The sequence below is a fragment of the Perognathus longimembris genome, chromosome 6, assembly GCF_023159225.1.
Source record: "Perognathus longimembris pacificus isolate PPM17 chromosome 6, ASM2315922v1, whole genome shotgun sequence".
Taxonomy (NCBI): domain Eukaryota; kingdom Metazoa; phylum Chordata; class Mammalia; order Rodentia; family Heteromyidae; genus Perognathus; species Perognathus longimembris.
In genome coordinates, this window is record NC_063166.1 from 5,826,280 (window position 1) to 5,849,038 (window position 22,759).

General features: G+C 36.3%; 2 protein-coding genes across 2 annotated transcripts in view; one reads left to right on the forward strand and one right to left on the reverse strand.

The window, feature by feature from the left end:
• The window catches only part of Runx2 (RUNX family transcription factor 2), a 172,694-nt gene that overhangs the window by 143,729 nt on the left and 6,206 nt on the right, over nt 1-22,759 (reverse strand).
• Supt3h (SPT3 homolog, SAGA and STAGA complex component) overlaps nt 1-22,759 on the forward strand; it is a 241,970-nt gene that overhangs the window by 5,344 nt on the left and 213,867 nt on the right. Inside the window, exon 2 of the mRNA XM_048347678.1 lies at nt 4,285-4,385. Coding sequence (XP_048203635.1) covers nt 4,285-4,385 — 101 coding nt within the window. The remainder of the gene's footprint in view (nt 1-4,284; nt 4,386-22,759) is intronic.

Genomic DNA, 22,759 nt, shown 5'->3' on the forward strand with positions numbered 1-22,759 from the left:
TTGCAGCACCATTTATTCCATGAGGTTCTAGGGCCTCAAGTCTCAGAGTCATCCTTGACTGCTTTTCTCTCAACCCCGTGTCTAATCCATCTGCAGGTTTGCTGTGCCTTCAGAATAGATTTGTGTCACCATCTCTGCTTGACACACATGTGTTACAAGTGTAGATAGTGACTCCTAAATGTTCTTGATTGTATTCTTGCTTCCTTATAGTATATTTTTTGCCCGTCTAGAATTACCACTTTGAAACGTAGCACATTTCAAGTAATGTCCATGATCAAAATTTTCTTATACACATGTAAAATTTAACTGCCTGTGGCCTTCGAGGCTTGTCAAGGAGTGACCTCTTCATAATGCTCAGATCTTATTTTCTACTGCTTACCCTGCTTGCTCACCTCACTCTATCCAAACTGGCCTTGAGAATGCTGTTCTTTTTGCCTGGAAGTTCTTGAGCATTGCTTTCTAGGCTTTGATTAGATCTTAAATGTAACTTCAAGTCCACTTGCAATGTGGAATATATTAGTATATTGGAATTCTCACTGTATTACCCTGAATACTAGATATAAAATCTTATACTTTGCACACCTTTTAAAAGTTCTTGCATTCATAATTCTAGACCAGTATTATTCACATTAGTAAAAATTTGTATTATTATGTAACCTGAATTTTTTTTTTTTTTTGCCAGTCCTGGGCCTTGAACTCAGGGCCTGAGCACCGTCCCTGGCTTCTTTTTGCTCAAGGCTATCATTCTACCACTTGAGCCACAGCATCACTTCTGGCTTTTTCTATATATGCAGTGCTGAGGAATTGAACCCAGGGCTTCATGTATGCAAGACAAGCACTCGACCACTAGGCCATATTCCTGGCCTGTGACCTGAAATTTTTTTGAGCAATATAGTGTTTAGCTTTATCATTATTTCTTCTTGTCTTTGGGGTATTATGAAAAAATTCTAATTATAAAAGTTTTAGAGATTTACAGATGAATTATCTTTTCATGTAGTGGTTTGACTGTTTAGATTCTACAATCCAGAATCAGATTACTTCCCAGGGTAAGGTTTTCAGTTCATAGAGTTTTCTAAGAGGTTCTTTTCTTTGCTTATTTAGCTGCCAGAAGTATTTCTATGTGGAAATTCAGTAAGAGGTTCATTGCATTTTGCTTGATTTACTTTTTGTGATGTGCACCTTTACTTCAATTAAGACCTTTAATTTGTTAGCAATATTTTCTGGGTAAAGGAGCTTTCATTAAATTGCATTATTTTAAGAGATAAATGTTAACTTTTCTTCTCTGGAATGAGGTTTTACAGATGTGACTTAGTATTGGCTATTGGTTTAATGATCAGGTCTGTATTAATGAGAAATGAACTTATTTCTTGGGTTCACATTTAAACTGTGCCATGTTGAAATGATCTAGGTCCCAATCTGCACATCTGAATTCATTTTGTAAAATATGGCAAACAGCTGCATTTCAATTGAAAGCTGAAACAACTGCAGGACATGAACCCATTGAGAAGATTACAGTAGGCTTTCAGTTCCATGTTAACTGTATTTATTAGACAAAATTGACTTGAGTGCTTCTGCTTTTAACAGACCCTCCCTCCCTTATTTTAAATGTCTGGAAGAAAGGAAATAAAGCATTGGAATTATAGGACTTTGATGTGTAAAGAAGTTAATGTCTAAAGAAGGTAATTGTCTAAATCATCAAACAAAACGTGGGAAGAGGAAATAATTATTATAAAAAGTCTAATGAGCTATCAGTTCATCATGTCAAGAAAAATGTTATTCACCTGTTTGATTTGAAAATTAAATTACTTGACTGTGAAAGGATGATCATGCTATAATAAAATAGGATTGGGACTCTTTACCTCTTACCAGTAAGTACTCTTGATGTAAAACATTTGCAGTGGAGAGGCAAGGGAGACAACCGAATAAAGATGTCCTCCCTCCTTTCCTTCCTTCCCACCATCCCCCTCTCCCTTCCTTTCCTTCCCTTCTCTTCCCTTTCTTCCTCCTCCTCCCCTCCCCTCTTTCCCTTCTTTCTTGTATGTAGGGTGTGTGTGTGTGTGTGTGTGTGTGTGTGTGTGTTGGTACTAGAGTTTGAACTCGGGGCCAGGCATTTTCCCTTGATTTTTTTTTTCCTCACACAAGGCTGGTGCGCTACCACTTGAGCCACATCTTCACATCCCAATTTTTTGGCTTGCTGGTTAGTTGGAGATTAAGAATTTCACAGGCTTTCTTGCCGGGTGGTAGTTTAAACTGTGATCCTTAGATCTCAATCTCCTGAGAAGCTAGGATTACAGGCATGAGCGTCCATCTGTCCATCCTTCCCTCCATCCCTCTATCCTGGGCTGAGGAATGTCCAGCTGAGGCTCTGAGGCTTCTCGACCCGGAAGTGGACTGAGGCTCAGAGGCATCTCGAATCCTGGAGAGCCTTCTGGGACCACCGCCCTAACCTGCCCAAGCCTTCCCAGAGCCTGAGAAGCTGTGGCTTAGCCTTAGTGATCTGAGTGGAGCGAGTGGAGTGTGCCCCATTGCTGCACACAAATAACATGGCCCACGCCGCCTCTGCAGCTTCGTGTCCTTTCTAGACAGACTTGCTTAAATGCATCTCCTAGGAGACTTGGGGGGAATAAATTACATGTGTACCACCCCAGGTTAAAAGTCCCGGGAAAGCCAGGCACTCGTGTGGTTCACACCTACAAAAGTCATAGAATAGCTGGGCGGCTGGTGGCTCAGGCCTGTCATCCTAGCTACTCAGGAGGCTGAGATCAGAGAATCACAGCTCAAAGCCAGCCAGGGCAGGCGATGCTTATCTTCAGTTAACCACCAGAAAACCAGAAGTGGCACTGTGGCTTAAAGTGGTAGAGCACTAGCCTTGAGCAAATGAGCTCAGAGACAGTGCCTAAGCCTGAGTTAGAGCCCCAGGACTGGAGTGTGTGTGTGTGTGTGTGCGCTCGTGTGTGTGCGCATGCGCGCGCACATGAACACCCAGAGTCACAGAATAATACCCACAAGTGCCAATCAAGATATTAAGGGAAACTACACCAACTAGGAACAAAACCTCACATGAGAAGTCAGTTTGGAATGATAGCATGGATATATAGGGAAAAAAAGCCTGTGGTCTACAATCACGGATACTGTCCTAGTTCCTTTATCAGTGACTTTATCAGGGCTACCCAAAGAGGTGGTACCGCCAAGATAATTAACAATGCCTCTAGTTTTAAAAGTCGAAGTTGATTATCTAAAGGGTAGGCTGCCCTTTAAATTACAGATGATAGAGGAGACATTTACAGCAACCTATGTTACCTCGCAGATACTGCACGTAAGTAGATAGGTTGGGAGTCCAGCCCAATCTCCACTAGGACCAACAGCTGAGACAAAGGAGTGGCCAGACCTGTGAGGTCGGACGCGAGAGAGCACATTTCCAACAGTGTGGGTGGACGCACTTTCCACAGCCCGTTGTGGCAGGACCGACAGAATTTCCTCTGAGCTGTGCCGAGGCTCTCCCTTGGGCTGGCCCACGCGTGTCGGGCCCTCTCTTTAGAATTCAAGAGAAGTTTTATTTTGAGGAAGGTTACAGTATAGCAAAGTTCACATGAACATATGAAGTATCATAGTAGAGGCTTTACCTACTTTCAAGACTGTCACGTTATTTTGAACTATTTATGTTCATTATTCCTTTAACGCCACATGCATCAACTAAAATGGCACGCTTTAGGACTGACATCTACATTTCTCATTCTGTATTATCTTAATTTTAAGAGGAAGATAGCATTTTAAGTAAGATATTTGCCCATGACATTATAAAATACCACAATGCTTACTTCTCTGATTTACTGATTGACTTTATTTGTGTTTTTTGTATTTTAGGCTGTGATTCTAGTAGTCTGGATGAAACCGCTCGCATGCATGTGTGTGTGTGTGTGTGTGTGTGTGTATTTAAGGGCTACTGGAAGCTCTCTAAAGAATTGCTAATGAATCTTATAGCTCCCTGCAACACATTTGAAAACCATTGAGCTCTGTCAAAAGCCTTTAATGAGTATTTTTATTGCATTGCTTATTGCAGAATAGGTATTGACTGACATCTTATTTGACTAAGCAGCCTTTCTCTACTGTACTATTTCATTTGAATAAAGAACATTAAGTGAAAGAAAACTTTTATGCAAAGCAGAAATCATTTGGAACTTAAATTTCTCTATATGTTTTTGGAAGCAGATTTAAAAATGCTTTTGTTTTATGCACTTATTTATAAATACATTTTGTAAGGTCTATTTATTTTTTTAAATTTAGATGAATAACACTGCTGCTAGCCCAATGGCTACTGCTACTTCAAGTACTGGGAGAAGTACTGGGAGGACTATAAGCTTTGCTGCAGAGCTTCAGAGTATGATGTAAGTATGTCTCTGCATACTCCCACTGTTGCTGTTTTAAATTCATTCATGTTGAAGGACAATATGAAGTTTATAGAATTCAGCTTAGAAGTATTTAGTCAAGTAAAATTTACCATCTTTAAAAAGCCCTGTGCAAAGGGGTCAGAATTGGATAAAAATGCCACAATAGAATTGTCAAGAATCTTTTATGGTATATTATGTTAGTTAAAAAAATATCGCCAGGTTTACGCCTGTAATCCTAGGGACTCAGGTGGCTGAGATCTGAGGATCGTGGTTCAAAGCCAGACCAGGTGGAAAACTACGTGAGGTTCTTATCTCCAATAGACTGTTCAGAAAAAGCTGAAGTGGCACTGTGGCTCAAGTGGGAGAGCGCTAGACTTGAGCATAGAGAGGCCCAGGGACAGAGGCCAGCCCTGAGTTCAAGCCCCAGGACCGCCAAGAAAAAAAAAGGATGTGTTTGAGGATTCATAATAAGGTAAACGATATTTCATTTTCTATAGAGCTGGTTCACTGGTTTACTTTGTATTTCAGACTGTTATTATAGAACACAGTATAATGAATAACTGTTGTCTTTTACCAGGCTTATTTAACTTTTCTCCCTACTCTCTACTTTGTTTTGAGATGTAGTATTTTAAAGCAAATCTTAGACATCTTATTTTAAAATTCATAGTATTTATTAAAACTGTATAATGTTAGTAGCTAAGAAACACGATCTGTAGCAGGGCCAGCCAAATACAGTCATGTAGTCTGTTTTTGTAAGTTAATTCTCACTCATTTATCTAAGTGAGCATCACTCAGAGTTGGATATTTCAACCTGAGAAGCTGAAAATATTTATTATTTGGTCATTTGTAGAAGTAGTTTGATCTCTCGGCTGTGAAAACAGAAGAAAGCTGAAGTGTTTCCTTTTGTCATTTAAACTTGGGAGTTTCTGCTTAATAAATCTGAGAGACCATAGGCCACTTAGGCAATAGAAAAAGAAAAGTTAAATCCAGCACTTTTGTTACTAGTTTTGCAAACATCTTCCCAACTAATGTGTCTAAGCTGGGTTCAGAATGTAAAAGTTGTTGTTGGCTGTAGCTCTGGAATAAATGGAAGTTTCCCTTCTATTTCAGACCTCATAGAGGGGAGTTTGAAGTTACTTTTTTTCCTCCCTTATGAAGGGCCAATATTTGGGGAGTCCTTTACAATTCACCAGTATTTTCTGTCAGTATAAGATTCTTAAGCTTCTGATTGTATAAAATCAGAATCAGTGCACGTCTGATTTTTACTTAAATGCTTAGTTTACATGGGAAAATGTGGACTCTAGAGGCTATGTTTATTTTGTGTTGCAGGAATTTGATTCTGTTACTCCCACTGCTATTGTTTCACAGTTCTAAGCCTGTCTGCATTGCTGCTTCTCAATTTTCTACTGCTTCTGTCTTCACATCCATTCACTAGTAAAGACTTGGGTGCCTTTTAGTTCTCTGCTCTCTAATTGAGCAACTATTATTAGTGTCATTTCCTATGCATTGATTTCACTTTTAAAGGAATTCAGTCACAACTAAAGCTGTCATGATCTGCTGTTAGGTACAGTCAGTCTTCTGTTAGGGTCTAAATAGAGGTTATCATTTTTATATGGGTGAAAACTGTTATGAAGTACTTCCAGATTTTTAACAGTTCTTAGTGAGTTTTGATGACAGTAGTTGTCCCTATATTAGTTCGCCTAGTATATACAACTGAGCACATTTGTCTTTATCACAGCTCGTTGAACAATGGAGGTTAGAAGGATACAGGGGTGCATTTTTAAGTTACAGAACTTAAAATAGTATGCAAATTAGAAAATGACATTGTTTAGGTCCACATTTCAGGTTTTGATTAATTTAAATGTACTTTAAGAAACTTCATTGGCTCTTCCTTATTTCAGCTGTTCACATATTTCTTGCCTTGTCAGATTGTATTTGTTCAGATTTGTCAGCCTAATGATGATGTCAGTTTTATCAACCTGGTAACACTCAGTAATTCTATGACTAGATTAAACAAAAACTTTTTTGTTGTTTACGTATTATAGTATTTAGTTATATATATTATATACATTTGCTGGTACTGAGGCTTGAGGTTAGGGTCTCTAGCTCTTGCTTGGCTTTATTGCCCATGGCTGGTGTTTTACCACTTGAGCCAATTCCTAGGTGTTGTAATAATTTGAAATAAAAATTTCATCCTTATGTAAAATTCAGACTCAAAATAATTTTTGGTCAGCTTTCTTAACATTGTAAAATTTAGTTTTGCTTATTTATTTAATTTATTGATGGTCCTGGCACTTCAATTCAGGGACTGGGCTCTGTCCTTGAACTTTTTTGCTTGAGACTAGCTCTTTACACTTCAGCCACAGCTCCACTTCCAGTTTTTTGATAGTTAATTGGAGATAAGAATCTCAGAGGGTTTCCTGCTTGAGCTGACCTCATACTGTGATCCTCAGATCTCAGCCTCTACAGAAGCTAGGATTATAGGTGTGAGCCTTTGGTGCCCAATTAAAATGTTTTCTGTGTGTGTGTGTGTGTGTGTGTGTGTGTGTGTGTGAGCGAGCTCTGGGTCTTGACTTCAGGGCTTTGAGTGCTGTATTGCCTTTTTCTGCTCCAAACTGGCTCTGTATCACTTAAGCCACACCTTCACTTCCCTGCCTTTTCTGGGTAGTTGGGGAAAAGCGTTTCACAGAATTTTCTGCCTGGGCTGGCTTCAAACCGTGGTCTTCAGATCTCAGCCTCCTGAGTAGCTAGGATTATAGGCATGAGCCATCAGTACCTGGCTGCAGTTTTAAGAATAAACTTTTTTGAGCTGTTTTTGTATGGCAGTATATAAATGTGTCAAGAAACATACATTTTTGCAGTGGATAACTAATATGGTATAGAGACAGCTAATTGTCATGTATTAGAATGTGAAAAATCCATGATAGTAATAAAGGAGGGACAGGTTGCCCTCTTTAGGGTTAGTTAGCCTTCTAACTTTAGGTGTATACTTCTAACTGCTTCTTGGAAGGTTCACAAAGCAGTCTGAGTACGTCATTAGTACATTCAAAACTGAACTAGTAATTTTCTTTGTAAGATTTGCTTTTTTCTCTCTAGAATTTTGGGATAAACAGCGCCAACAGTCTCTCCATAGCAGCACTAGACTAGGGAATCACTCTGTATATGAAACAGTACCATTGGCTGTTGTTTAGTATTAGGATATTATGAGCTATGAAAGATTATGTTTCCTGTTTATCCCTATCTAGCTTTAAAGAGCCCTAGGGTATACATATTGGAATTACTAGTAGATGGCATTTAAACTGACACAGGCTTCTTTCAGATGGTTTACATAGTCCATATCTTAGTTTTTCTAGAAACTGAAACTGAAGGTAAAAAGTAGAGATCTGATTCCAAAGATACTTCAATAATACTAATGGTGCCAAAATGCTTGTAGAGTTGAGTGTACCAGACAACTTGCCATTTCATTGTAGATGAAGAAATTGAGACTCTAAGACTGACTAACTCATCAGACATTGCCTCTAGTCCATGGCAGAGCCCATGCTCTAGACACGTGCAAAACTGTCATTAACATTTTTAGTTTGATTTATATGATTCAATTTATAAGTTTTTACTGGTTCATGTGTGGCTAATACACTGCTATGAGTTATGTGAAAGTTAAATAATTGTTGAGTTAATAACTTATTAGCAGTGAAATCTGATGTTCTATGAGTATCAGATTAAGTTGTCAGTTTCATGTTATCTTAACATTTATTCCAATTTTCTTTATTGACTTGCCAAATGTTTCTGCAAGGGCATATCAATAACCAAGGAAAAATATGATTTTTTCACAAAATTTATGTACTTTATATTTCTTACTAGATGTTATATTTGTGATATTTCACAATTTTAGACATAAGTCTAATAAGTCTAATATTATAGAATATTTAAATGTTTACATTTATATGATTAAATATTGGATATTATTAAATAATATCTAATCTTATTTCCTGGAATTTAAATTACACTAAAATATGTGTTACAAACGTATACTTTTTATGAGATGTATATGCTGGGGATATTTTAAGATATACTGTATTAAGTATACTAATGAGAAGCTCTTCAAATTAGGTCAGTTTCTATACTGAAGGTCAGAATTTATGTAAAAACATATTGAAAACATAAAAACATTGTATAATGAAAGTTTTGATTACATATATTTTTTCTTTGTTTCAGAAATGAAATAGGAAATGTTTTAAGTTTCTAGATCAAATTCAGTTAAGTGCCTGAAAAATATGTGTCATTTTATAAGTGTAACAATAAAAATTAGATTTTATGTTTGAATATCACTATCAGTTCTCCCATGAGAAGAAAATAACTGCTATTTTCATTTTAGTATACGGTATAATTATTTGGAAGAAAAACATGTTGCTCAGTCTTAGAAATGAATGCTTGAAATTAAGGATGATGAAGTCATTTGAGTAATTCTGTGATGCTAATCCTTAGTTATAGGGGAAAGTACGTAAAAATTCACAGATCCATTATTTTAAAATTACAGTGTAGTTTAGAGAATGGGTTTCTCTGCTCATGACTAATGTGATGACAGAACCTAGTTCTACTTGATGTGCAGATTTTAAAATAGTCTTCATGATCCTTCCTGTGAGTAATCATATGATACTGTTTTGCCGTGTGCTTCCCTAGCCCTCTAAGGGTGTTGTGTAACATACTGTTTTGTGTACTGTGTTAACTTTCTAAAGTCTAAGAACTTCTGAATTCTGTAACATGTTTCAGATACAGAATTGTGGACCTGCCTCTACCTCACAGGGACAATATAAATATTAAACCAGATTGGATTAAAGAACACAATATCATTCCTGAAACATAATGAGCATTGTGCTGTTTTGTTATCATCTTTTAAAAAAGAATTACCACCATCAGCATATTGATTAGGAAGTTTGTAAAAAGTGTAGGAGGAAATATTTGCAATTTTTGTAGGAACAAGTACAACATGCTATCCAGTACAGCTGTCTATAGTGAGGAAAATGTGGATTGTGGTGCTGTTCAATATGATAACCATTTTATTTTGTACTTACAAATAAATTTTAAATTTCATTAAGATGCAAAGTTAAGTAGCCACATGGAACAGGTGACTGCTATATTGGATAGCACAGAGAAATACAGAAATGCTAATTAAATATAGACTACTTCTTCTCTGGGTTACATCTCTGTATCTGTCTATCTTAGTGCTAGTCCTGGGGTTCAATTCAAGGCCTAGGCACTGTTTTTTTTTTTTTGCTGTGCCACAGTGCTACTTCCGGTTTTCTGGTGGTTAATTGGAGATAAGAGTCTCATAGACTTTCCTGTCTGGGCTGGCTTTGAACTGTAACCCTGAGATCTCACCTAAGTAGCTAGGATTATAGTTAACATCTGTATTTTGTATTAAAATTGGAAAAGATCCATTTTATATGACCTATTGATTTATACCTTTTTTTGGTATACTCACTGATATATTTTCTCCTTCTTTCTTTTTTCTTTTTTTGTTTTTTAAAGTTATTACTGTCCCACAATTCTTTAGAGGTTTTAGGATCTTAATTTTTGGCTGCTTTGGCATGTCAGATTTGATTGGTAAGTTTAATATTGCATTCAGTTTTCACCATAGGAAGTTTTCCAAGAAGGGGCTATGAATAATATTGAAACGTATATGGTTTTTGTAGATATTTTGTTAATATATGTGACTTGCGCATACTGAGTCCTAAAAGTCCTCTAACTACAGCTGTGAATGTACTACATTGCACTTGATTAGCAAGCCAGTTTCATTTGTAATGTTTAATCAGTTGTGTAAATCTTGTTGCTTCTGCCTTTGAGCTAAAAGTCCTACAATCAGTTTTCATGCTTATCTCCATTTACTTTCTTTGTTTTCTTGCTCTGGTTTAGTATTTAATGCGTTTTGTTATATGCTGTCAGGGAGAGTTCTCAGTGAAAACAATTTTGCTTCAAGTTGAGTTGCCAGTGGTGTTACCACCACAAATCTATCAGCTTTCCTTCCCCTCAGAATTGAAATTCTGCCTTTATCAGATAATAAATTATTACTTTTGACTTTTCTTCTCTGTTCCACTAAACTTTATTCCTTTGCCAGTACTGCATTATTTTAGTTATTGTAGCTTCTTAATATGTTTTAATACTCTGTGTTACTGTTCAAGTCTATCCATATAACTTTTCTTTTTAAGATATTTCTGGACTCTTTTCTTATTTTCATTCTTCCAGTTGAATTTTTAGGAATCATTTCATCGAGCTCCAGAACAAATTCTAAGTGCAAATTTTAAGCAATTTCATTTTTCTTTCCTTTTTATGCTTTTGTCTTTATACTCATATTTCAGACATTGGCCTTTGCTTCTCATTTTACTTTTAAAGTTGATTAATGAAGCAGTTTTACATTTAGAAAGTTTATTTGAAACAACACTGGCTAGAAACATTAAAAACAATTCACTAATAAGTGGGTTTCTTAACTAGTGTATGATTAGAGGCTGAGAAACGTCTCAGTTTTCTCTAATATTTGTTTTTCTTGCTTTAGTGTAGAGCAATACTGTGACTGCAGTATGGGAAAATCAGCCAACTTGATTTTCAGTCATGCAATTATTGTCTGTTTATCTCCTGTGGACTGGGGATTGAACTCAGGGCCTCAAAAGCATTTTTAACATTTAAGTCATTCCTCCAGTCCTTTTTTGGCTTTGTTTTTCAGGTAGACTCTTTAGCTGTCTTTGAACTAGTGATTCTCTTACTTCTGTCTCCTAAGTAGATAGGATTACAGCTGTGTAGCACCAGGCTAGCTATAATATAGGATATAAAACTACATTCTGATGAACAGAGTCTTCTGGTGTCTATGCAAATATTTCGTAGGAATAAATATGTTTAATATGCTTCTTTTATAAACAATAAAAGTGTGATTAAATGATCTTTTGTTCTTATCATTTAAATGAAAATATTTGAACAGTGATTAGGGCCATTTATGAGTACTTAAAGAGTACTAGAAACAGTTTACTATAGTGAACCCACTCTACCATAGTGATACGTTAGGATATCATAGAAGCTTTAAATGTATTTTGCTCCTATAAGTTGTACTACTTTGCTATTTTGTATTTAGTTACATATTTATATAGTTTTAATGTTATATCTGCCCTTGGAAACAGCAGGGTTTTAACTCTTTCTCTCTTTGGGTTTGACTTCAGGACATTACATTCTCACTTGGCTTGCTTGCTTTGCTATTGTTCTACCACTTGAGCTGTGCCTCCAATCAAGCATTCTTGTGGGGAACTGGAAATGGAGACTCACAGACTTTTCTACCCAAGCTGGCTTTGGATCTCAATCCTCAGATCTCAGCCTCCTGAATAGTTGGGATTAAAGGTGTGAGCCACCAGTGCTGGCTCATCCTTCTCCTTTTTGAATGTTTTTTCTAGTCTACTATAGAAAATCAAGTTTATTAAATTTGTACTTAAAATAAGAATGAATAAGTTAGGAAAATCTGAAGGCAGATTTTCACTTGAATTTTTTTGCATAAACTATCAGTTTTGAGTTACAGTACATGTTTTTCAGTTCTGGTCTTTAGTTGTATTCTTGAAGGCTGAGATTGTCAAGAAAGAGGTCAGAATTTATTATTTTTGGAAGTAAATCTCTTCTTGGTACATAATAGAATTTTTACTTCATTTGTAGGATTCAGTACTCTATTTTTTAATCTAAAATAATATCAGAAGCAATATTTATTTTCAGCTATGCCTAAATGACAGCTTATTCCACTTTGAAGGAATAGACACGGCTCTGGCAAAAATAGGAGGTGAGAAAGCTTCCGGAGAGTGGTGATGAGTTTGGGAGAGAAAGCTGCTTGGAAATGTGTCTATTGTTGCCCAGGTTGTGAAGGACTCAGCTAAGCACTAATCAGCATCTGAACGCCCCACAGTAAGGTGCATACATTTATATAGTGCTGAGGTGCTGGGCATAGTGCTATTCCACAAAGATAATTGGGTTCCTTTGTGAATTTGAAGGGCATTGAAATGTGAGGTAGTGGATGTGCTGATCACTGACGGGACCTCGGCTGATAGGGAGGAACAGGATGGAAAGTAAAACAGAATTGATCTATTTGGAGAAAAGTGTGTGTGTGTGTGGTGTGTGTGTGTGTGTGTGTGTGTGTGTGTGTGTGTATAAGAACTGTAGAATTCAACGAAGCATACAATTAGGTAGAATGTAAGTAGCAATTAGGAGAGTTAGAAATAGAACATTAACAAAATGGAAACCTCAGCATGGATATATCCTCCAGGAAGTATTCTCTGACTTTCCTAGTGTTTCTGTCATCTTTGTGTGTGTACTTGGTTCTAGTAATACTCTTACAAAGAAGTCCTCTCATGTTACTACATTCTCATAACTGCCTGGCTTGTTGAATTTTCTTGTGTTACCATGCCTGGTGCCTAGGAGGGACTGGTCAGTACTGAGTTTCCCAGAATGACTGGAAAGTCATGAAGGCAGTTTGGCTGTTGTTTGGCAGGACCTCCTCCACGGGAGTAACTGCACTAGAGAGTAACGTGCTGGCTTATATGTAAAATTCCATTATCCAAAAAGTGAGCTTGCTTTTTAATGCTCTTAATTGTTTATGATTGTAAATATGGAATACCTTTCTGTATCTTGTATATGTAATATCTTTCTAATATGTAATACCTAAATTTGTAATATCTTTCTAATACCTTTTTATAGGCTTTTAACACCTGTGGTAAAGCTGTGTCTATTGCAAAGCAACTAAGTGCTTAGCTGATCATATTAGTATTGTAGGTGCTATGCAAAGAGAAATCTAAGCCTGGTATTTCAGCCAAGTTAAGTACAGGTAGGGGAAAGTTTGGACAAGTGAATGTGGGAATTCTTAGATGTAAGAAATACAGGAGGTTCAGAATTCTGCTTAAAATGCTGCAAGAATTTTCTTCAAAGGCAATAAACTAGGACCCCTTAGTACAGACACTAGCTTGCTTATGGTCTTAGTCATCTCTCCTCGTGTTGTTGTATCTTCCCCATAAAGGAATTTGAATTACCCTTTGGTTTGACAGTTTCTCAAATTTATAGTTGTCTTCTCTATTAGTCTATTTTTCCTCCAGTTAGTGGTCATAGAAAGGTGGGATGGGAAGAACAGACATCTGCAGTTGTGAGATATTGTGCTAGTAAGCAGGTAGTATAGAATACCAATCTCAGGGCAGCTGTTGCAGAATGGATGTCTGTAGATCTGTCAGCCTGAGGCCGCCACTGGCTAAGATTCTAGGGTGTGATTAAAGGTGTGATTTGTGAGATATTACTAGGAACAAAATGGTTTTCCCCAGCTGTAGCCATGTCTCACAAACTCTATGCTACTAGACACTGTCTCAAAAGCACCGGACAACAGGGAGGGTAGAGAAGGCAGCTCTGTAAGTGTGGTGCTGCTCTATAGCTTGAGGGATGCCTCGAATGATGGAAGTCAGCATTACAAGGGAGTTCTGCACATAGGACCTCTTGTTCAGTCCCCGTAGGTAAACATGAGAATTACCTTCCCATTTGAAACTGCCTGTTGAAGGGGAAGTAGATGAATCTTTTTTCCTTTTCTCCTGAGTCCTTCTGAAGTAAAGCTTAGGATATAAACTGTGGGCACAATTTTCTGTCAGAGAGAGATGTGTTCCAAAGATGGGGTGGAAGCTTCAGGGAATCCCAGCCAGTTGGACACATCTCCTAATTGCATGTTGGCTTGAGCAGGGCTTCTCAAACTTTGTTTTACTAACATGCTGATTTGAATCCAGGAGGCCTTTCAGGATTGGCCTCACCATCTGCACTCGGAGTTAACATGCTTTCGGGTCACACTTGTGCTGTTCTGCTTGCCTGTCACACAGTGTGAGAGGTCAGGTTTAGACCTGGGAGGATTGGATTTAGGGATTGGAGGGCTGATAGGATTAGGAACTGTATTGAACGTACCATTTGGGGTATAGGTATCTTTTAAATTTAATTTTCACAGACAGCTGTCAAGGTGATGATAGATAGTAGTTCTGCAGATGTGGAAAGTGAGCACAAGGAGCTTATGGCCGGGTCATATGATAAATAGGGAGGGTAGCAGTGATTTAATTTTACTGGACATTAAAACCTTGCTAGTCAGGCACATTTTCCCTAACAGTCTGTGGTTTTTCTGATCATTTTCCTTCTTACAAGTAGTTTCTAACAGGAGGACTTTGCTCTATTTCTTACAACCTGAGTATGGGAAAGTAAACACATTGCTTCCTCTGTCTTTTTTTCAAACATTAGACCATGCTGTTTTCTTAATCTAAATATTATATTCATGTATTTTAGGTGAAAATATATTGACCAATAGTCAAAATCAAATCTTGTCTAATCCTACCCTGTAAACTCAGGTACTGTGACTGTTGTGGGTTCCTTTACTATGCACACAAGGTAGAATTTAAAAGATCCTGTGTAACTCCCTGTCATATTTTTCCCTGTCAGTTAATAGTGATGAAGATGAAGCTCTCTGTACACTTCCCCATTTTCTTCCTAGTTGTTAATCCTGTCACCATTCTGTCTACACTACAGTCTCACTTTCCTGAAGTTTTCCCTCCCCCAGTATCTGTTGCCATGTTCTTCTGCTATTTTCTTTGTGCTATCTTCAACTTGTCCATTTTTTGTTTTTGGGTGGGGGAAGTGGTAGAACTCACGACCTCGCACTGCATGGAAGGTACTTTAACACTTGAGCCATACCCCAACCCTTTTTTCTTTAGTTATTTTTCAAATAGGGTCTTATCTTATTCACAGGACAGTCTAGAATATAATATCCCTATTTTTGCTTCTTGTGATGAAAGGCATACACTACTGCATTCAGTTTTTTGTTGGTTGAGATGGGGTCTTGTGAACATTTTTGACCAGGCTGTCCTTGAGCCTCAGTCCTTTCTATTCTCCCATCTCTATCTCCTGAGTAGTTAGAATTATAGATATGACCTGAGAGCCTTGGCCCAGCTAAGTTAGTGTGTGTGTGTGTGTGTGTGTGTGTGTTCCTGAGGATCAAATCCAAGGTTTTGTGAGTGTAGTGTCTCTAGAGACCACTGACCTACTATTCTCTGCTTCTTTGGTTGACTGTTAGGGCACAGAAATCCCCTACCTCTTCTAGTGTCTTTTAGTTGCTTCTGATGGAGTAGGTGAGAGCTGACACTGTAGGAATGCAGTGCTTACTCTTTGCCTGTTACTGCCAAGGGCACCTTTTCTAATAGTAGCCCCCATTGTTGGGACTACTGAAGACACTTCCATGTCTCTTACTAGGTAGTATTTGTTTGTTCATTTTGTGTTTCTTTCTTCCTCAAGTTGTACTCTGAGTCCTCTTGATGAACTCACTTTTAAACTTTTCACTAATTAAAATTAGTATGGATGTGATGTTTCTTTTTAGTTTAAAGATAAAACTAGTATGACATGTTTCTTTTTCTAAAATGTAGTATCTTATTTTATGTTTACTAATGAACTTAGTTTTAATAGGTGAACCTACCTTTTTTAGGCTTTTAAACATTGTTGCTTTGTTTGTGAAAACACTCCATATATCAAGTTCAAATGGGTGCAGAATGATTGGAGAAGTTTGCTGACATTTGTAGATCTCCAAATAGGTTTCTCTTCATTCTTCAGTCCTTTGTTTTCCTTCAATTTTTTCCTCTCCCTCTCCCTTTCCCTTTCCCTCTACCTCTCCTTCTCCCTCTCCCTCTCCCTCTGACCTCCTCTCTCTTCTCTCTCTTTCTCTCCCTCCCTCCCTGCCTCCCTCCTTTATCCTTCCTTCCTTCTTTCCTTCTTTTCTTCCCCTCCTCTCTCTTTCTTCCTTCCTTCTGTTCTTTTTTTTTTTTTTGTGGTACTGGGATTGGAATTCAGAGCTCAAGCTTGTTGGTCAAACTCTCTACTACTAGAACCATGCCTCTAGTGCTCCACTTCTTTTTGTTGTAGTTTCTTTTTTTTTTTTTAGATTGGATTTCAAATTTTGCTAGGGGCTTGTCTCAGATGGATAATCTACTTAATTCTCAAAAGAATTGGGATTACAGGTATGAACTACCATACCCTGGCTTGTAGGTTGAGATGAGATACTGCTTTTTGGCCATGTTGGCCTTGAGCTGCACTCCTGTTCTTCACCTGGGAGAAGGAAATTACAGTTGTGCTGACTCCCCATCCCTGTCCCTTTACTCTCCTCAGTTCTTTACTATGAAAATGTGTCCTCTAACTCCCATCACCTACGACCTTTGCTTAGTGCAGTAAAATAGATTGAATAATTGATAGCTTTTTGTGGCATCTGCCATGGCACATCTGACTTACACTAGAGTCTGTGATTGCAGTTCTTACAAATTTTATATCTAAAAACATTAAAAATTCTTAGTGTTTAGGAGTTTAATTTTTTAACTCCTAAATGGTATTTCTCAGTCATACAAAGGATATACTTTGTATTAGGGACATTGAAAAAGATAATTGTGTATAATATTAAGATAAGAATTGCAGTTTTGCTTTTTTTTTTTTGGGCCAGTCCTGGGGCTTGGACTCAGGGCCTGAGCCCTGTCCCTGGCTTCTTTTTGCTCAAGGCTAGCACTCTACCACTTGAGCCACAGCGCCACTTCTGGCTGTTTTCTGTATATGTGGTGCTGGGGACCTGAACCCAGGGCTTCATGTATAGGAGGCAAGCACTCTAGCCACTAGGCCATATCCCCAGCCCCTGACTTGCAGTTTTTTAAAAGTTTATTTTCTGATCAAAATGAAAGTAAATCTTATTCCTGATGCACTTTTGTTTTTTCTTAGTTGCTTTTGTTCTCTCTGGTCAGCATTAGTTAAATATGTACATTAGGATAATTTGGAGACACAATGATTATCTCTCCTTTTTATATTTTATCAAATTAACAAATTTACAATAATTACATTTCTGAAAAGTGTTTTTTCAAAAGAAATTGAGGACTAGGAAGTTGCTTCATTATAGAGGTCACATGTAACACTGTAAAGTAGTAATTAAGAGTTAAAAGGATTGGGTTTGAATGCCAGTTATTCATGTGACCTTGGATAGGTTTAATACCTTGTTTGCTCATCTGTCCATAATTAAGATAACCTCTATTCATATAAGGAATTGTGAGAATTAAGGACATACTGTTTAGCACAGAAAATGAAACAGCAAAAACTCAACAAAAAAGCCTAAAAGCAAGGCGGTTTTAATTCAAGCATAAACTTATGCTTGCATTATAAAAAACAATGGCCTATAAAAAAATCATAGGCCAGGTTAGAAACTAGGAGTTTCTGAAGTATGTTAGTTTGAGCCTAATTAAGTTAATCTAAAGTTTAAAATACTAAGTTTTTAGCATAGGTTTATTTTTTACTTAGACTAGCTGATCAGCCCCAATAGTGTTTGGTGGTTTGGTGCTATTCATCCTATCATTTGTGCTTTTTTTTTTTTTTCCTTTGGTGTTACTTGTGTTTGAACTCGGGACCTGGCACTTGGTAGGTAAGCACTCATCACTTGAACCCTACAGCTCTTTGTTTCCATATTAATATTACTTGTGACACCTTTACTACAATAAAGGGAAGGAAAAAAATACTAATGTTCTATTTCTTATGAATAAGTCTTAATATAGATACAATTTATAATTAATATTCTCTATATCCACCTTGACTTTATCTTATCTCTGAGTACATTAACAGTTGGCTGTCTGTTGGCTCTCACACATAGCCACTTTACTCCCAAGGTGTTCCCTCTCCCACCCCTTCTTTCCAAGACCAGTACCTCAGGCAGTTCTATTGATAAGCCAGATTTGGATACTGCTGAACTGCATTCATGGACAAGTCTTAACTTGTGAGCTCTTTAATGGAAATTTCTGTCGTAATTATTTAAAAAGTGTTACCCTCAAGTATTAGGTGCACATAGTTTATTTTGCAAGATAAGGTATTTATGGTAAAGACAGTTAAAGAAAATTTCAGAATTACCTTTGGCATCTCAGAATAACTACTGAGCCTAGAATGGTAATGTTTTTAATGTGTGTGTTTTTTCGTGTAAATTCAAGACAAGTGTGGTGTTTCTTTTAAGAGGAAAACATAAAAAGCAGGCCATTGAATATGAAGATATTCTTTAAATTTTTATTCCCAAATTACTATATTTCTGTTATTCTGCATAGTACTTGTTTCATGAAATCTTCTCTGCTGATGCTTCCAGAGTAACACTAGGAGGTAGTCAGGGGGGTGCCCAAGGGGAGGGAGAGAGAACCTAGTACCCAAGGCAGAAAACGTAAGGAAGCTCTTACTTTGAGGGTAGAAGAATGAATGCTTCCTTAAATTTTGAATCTTAACTTCCTCCCCTGTCTCACTCTGCTCCCACCCTACCAAAGTAGGGCACATAAAATTGCTTTGATTCTTGCTTAGAATCATCTCATGTGCACTTGGATATTTTATTTAAAAAACTGATGACAAGATGAAAATGATGTAGCTGAATCCAAATTTATATTATGGTGGATAAAAACGAGTTATTTTTCAGAAAAAAAACCCAAGAACATAGTCATTTTATTCATGCATGTTTAGTAATTGTCAGAGTTTCAGAAATCTTGTCTGACACTGCAATAAACTTGCTTGTTTTACCTGAAATTAGTATTCTGGTAGTTATCGTAAATTTCTTTCTGTAAGACACAGTCCTGACTGTCAGTTCCCAGTGCAAACTCATGGATGATCATTGAAGTAATAAGTAGTGACTCTAGTTTTATTACATTTTTATTAATTGAGAATTATTTGAGAACTTGCCTATAATTTGTGTGTGTTAGTGCTACATCTGGATATGCTCAGGAAGTTGTTTGCCTTTTAAAGAAAACAGTGCACTGAAAGTGGAGCTTTTTCAGAGGTGAGGTTCAAGGTAATGGATGGTGAGCTAAATGTGAGGAAGCGTGGTATTGTGAATTACTGTTTGGCACACATACCTAATACAGGAATTAGTTGCTGCAGCCATGGTGAAGTACCATGTGCATAAAGCTAGAGAGATAGGCTACACAGATCTTGCTCTGTAAACCTCAGAATATAAACTAGAGTACAACTTAGTTTATTCAATAAAGACTAAGTTCTCTAAGTTCCAGTTTGGTATTTTTGTAGGATCTATGATTAAAGTATAATTAGAGTATGAAGGATCTTTTAGAATTTGTTAAAATTTGTAGATGTGACATCATTATCAAGCTAGAAAGTTTTATTTCTTAAAGTTAGAGCTTATTTAAATACTTTCTTTCCTCTAAAATAAATTTTTATTTCTATTCACAGTGGAGCCAAAGTAAGTTTTCTCAAGTAGAATTATTCATATTTAGGCCCACTGATAATGTTTAAAATAAAAATAAACCCATAACAACCAAAGGTGGAGGGGTGTCTAGATTTGTTTTTAGCTTTCTTTTTCATGGCTTCTCAGAAGTGTATCATATTATAAATACATTCAAAATGTTTTGCTCCGAGGATATGTAGCATTCCTATAAAGGTTAAATCAATAAAAGTGATTTGGACACATTCCTAAGCATGGCTAGAACAGGTAGCCCGTTGTTTTAGGTACCCTCAAGTTTCTGGAGCAGATCATTATGGCGTAGCAAAAGAACTTAGTAAAAGTTGCTTTCTGTGTGTGGATGCATCAACTTGCAGAGTTTCTAGCCTTTTTGAAATGAGTGTTTTTTAACATAGCCTGCATATGTTGCTTTAATTATGTATTTTAAAAGCAGAGTTTTGGAGCATTTTTATTTTCTCGAATTCTGAAGATACACCGTAATTGATAAGGAAGAGGAGAAATAGAATGGTCACGCTTTTTCAGCAAATTTAGAGTAAGTGATAGTTTTGTGATTAAACAAAGTATCCCATATTATAATAATAGCAAAGTTAATTGGATATTTGTTTTTTAGTCTTCCAGTTTAGAAGAAAATTCTGTGATCATTAAGTGTTTCTGTTTAAGTTCAAGCCTCCCTTTTAAAGTGCTCAAATGAACTTTGATTTTTTAAAGTGTGTATATTTCTCCTATATTTAGAGTTGGCTTCTACCTGCATTATTATTATTACCTTTAAATTTTTTATTGCTAGGTAATTTTATGCATTTGTTTGCATTTTCTTGTCCATTTCATATCTTTTACGTATTTAAGTTTTTGGATCACACTGTTTTTATAGCTACTTTTTAAATATACCTGCCAATTTACAAGGTCATTTTTCCTAGTTTTTAAATAGCACTGAAATTTTAAATGTTTTTGTATGAAAAAAAAACAGAATACATTGGACTGACCATGTATTTGAATAAAGAAGGCTTAAACATTTAAGGTAGAAAATTTAAGTCTCATCTATTAGTGAGGTTTCATTTGTAAAATCCCTTCCTATCCTTTTGTACATGTAATATATAATTATTTTGCAAATAAATATTCTACACATGATTTAATTTCATAGCCAAGAATGTTGTTTGAGTATATTTCAGCAAGAAATTTTTATTTATATGTGAGATTTAACCATTTAATAATAAATAACAGCATTTTAGCCATATATTTAGCTTTTAAAAATATTTACATGTATATTGATCAATTCAGAAGTTTTATGAAAATAAAAGTAAACTTTACAGTAATCAGCATACAATTATGCTGTTATGTTTTCTAGATATTTATGAATTAGTAATTTAGTCACTGCATGCTTTTTTCTAAATATTTTGTAATATGCTAGTGCATGTTATAAAGGAATGCACTTTTAATCTCTCCTATTGAATTAGAATTAAGTTTTCGTAACACTAGTTACTGTTTCTATGTAGCTTAAGTGATAACAATTTTAAAATGTGAATGTTTATAGAATGCAGGGTTTTCTTCTAAATTATGGAGAAAGAAACAGAATGTGAGTGTATTTATACACATTTAGTTTGAAGTGGGAGAATATAAAGAATTCTATGTGAATATTGGAATTTACAAGAATATGAAAAACTGTTTCTGCTATGGAGAGAAAGTTGGACTATTAATCAGAGGTTAGATTACATTAAATTTCATGTTTGCATTGCTCTACAAATGTACTCCAGTAAGATTATAAGTATTGTTCTCTTAAGTATTTTCATTTTGGTACTGATCTTTGTATTTGTAACAGCAGGGGTAATTTTTTGCAATTTGTCAAAAGCTTCATTACCGGGGCTGGGGATATTGCCTAGTGGCAAGAGTGCCTGCCTCGGATACATGAGGCCCTAGGTTCGATTCCCCAGCACCACATATACAGAAAACGGCCAGAAGCGGCGCTGTGGCTCAAGTGGCAGAGTGCTAGCCTTGAGCGGGAAGAAGCCAGGGACAGTGCTCAGGCCCTGAGTCCAAGGCCCAGGACTAGCCAAAAAAAAAAAAAAAAAAAAAAAAAAAAGCTTCATTACCTAGAAGATTTTATGGGGTGAAGGTTAATTTTAATGAATTATCTTATAATTAGTCATTACCTAATGTTAGTGTGCACCCTTTTGGAGGGAGTTTGCTCATAGACTGCTCATGTCTTTTTTTATTTTTAATTGAGTCCCTTACAATGAAATGTTGACTTACTCTTTTCTTCCCTCTTCTTTTTTTTTGCAATACTGGGGAGGGAACCCAGAACCTTGAGGATCTAAGGCAAGGGTTCTACCACTTGATGTTCTTTCTACAATTACTACTGTTGCTGCATATGTCTGTAATCTGAGAGTTTATGAAATAATTCATTTTTCTCCAAAAATTATTTTTCTCCTACCTGTTCTTACATAAAATACCTTTTAATGAAGGTATCACTACTACTCTACACCTTTCACCTTCTTCACACTCATGCATCTGTTCTCTAGGACCAAGTTATAATGATATAGCAAATCATAGAATGTAGTGTTTTACTACATAATAAAATAAGACCAATATGATATTCTGTGTTCAGTTCCAAAGTATGTTCACCATGGTTAGATTCATTTAAACAATTTAAAATTATCTAGCAGAAACAATGCTACCTTCTCACTTAGAAATTTTCAGTCTTAACCTGAGGAGAGCGGTAAAGAAATTTAAGAAGTTAATAGTAATTATTATTTTTAAAAATATGAAAAGGTAAGAATCCAGTATTTCAGTTGTCTACCCAGGTTACATAGACAATGAGCTTACATTTGTTTACCTCTAAGAGTTCTTCTGTGAGGTAATGTCCATAAACAGTGCATCTCTTAGCAGGCCATTTCTGCTTAGCTTTGGCTTTGGAAACTGTAATGATTAGTTTTACTGATGTCAGTTTTATTTGGCATTGAAGTTTCTAACTAGAAAATAATGCCCTTGCATTTTATAAGTGTATTATTGATTATTCTAATCTTTAGATTCTTAATAGATGCCAAACCTCTTAGTTTTACAGATTAATATTTCTTGAGCAGTATATGTATAAAAATTATTTTCAAGCAGGTAT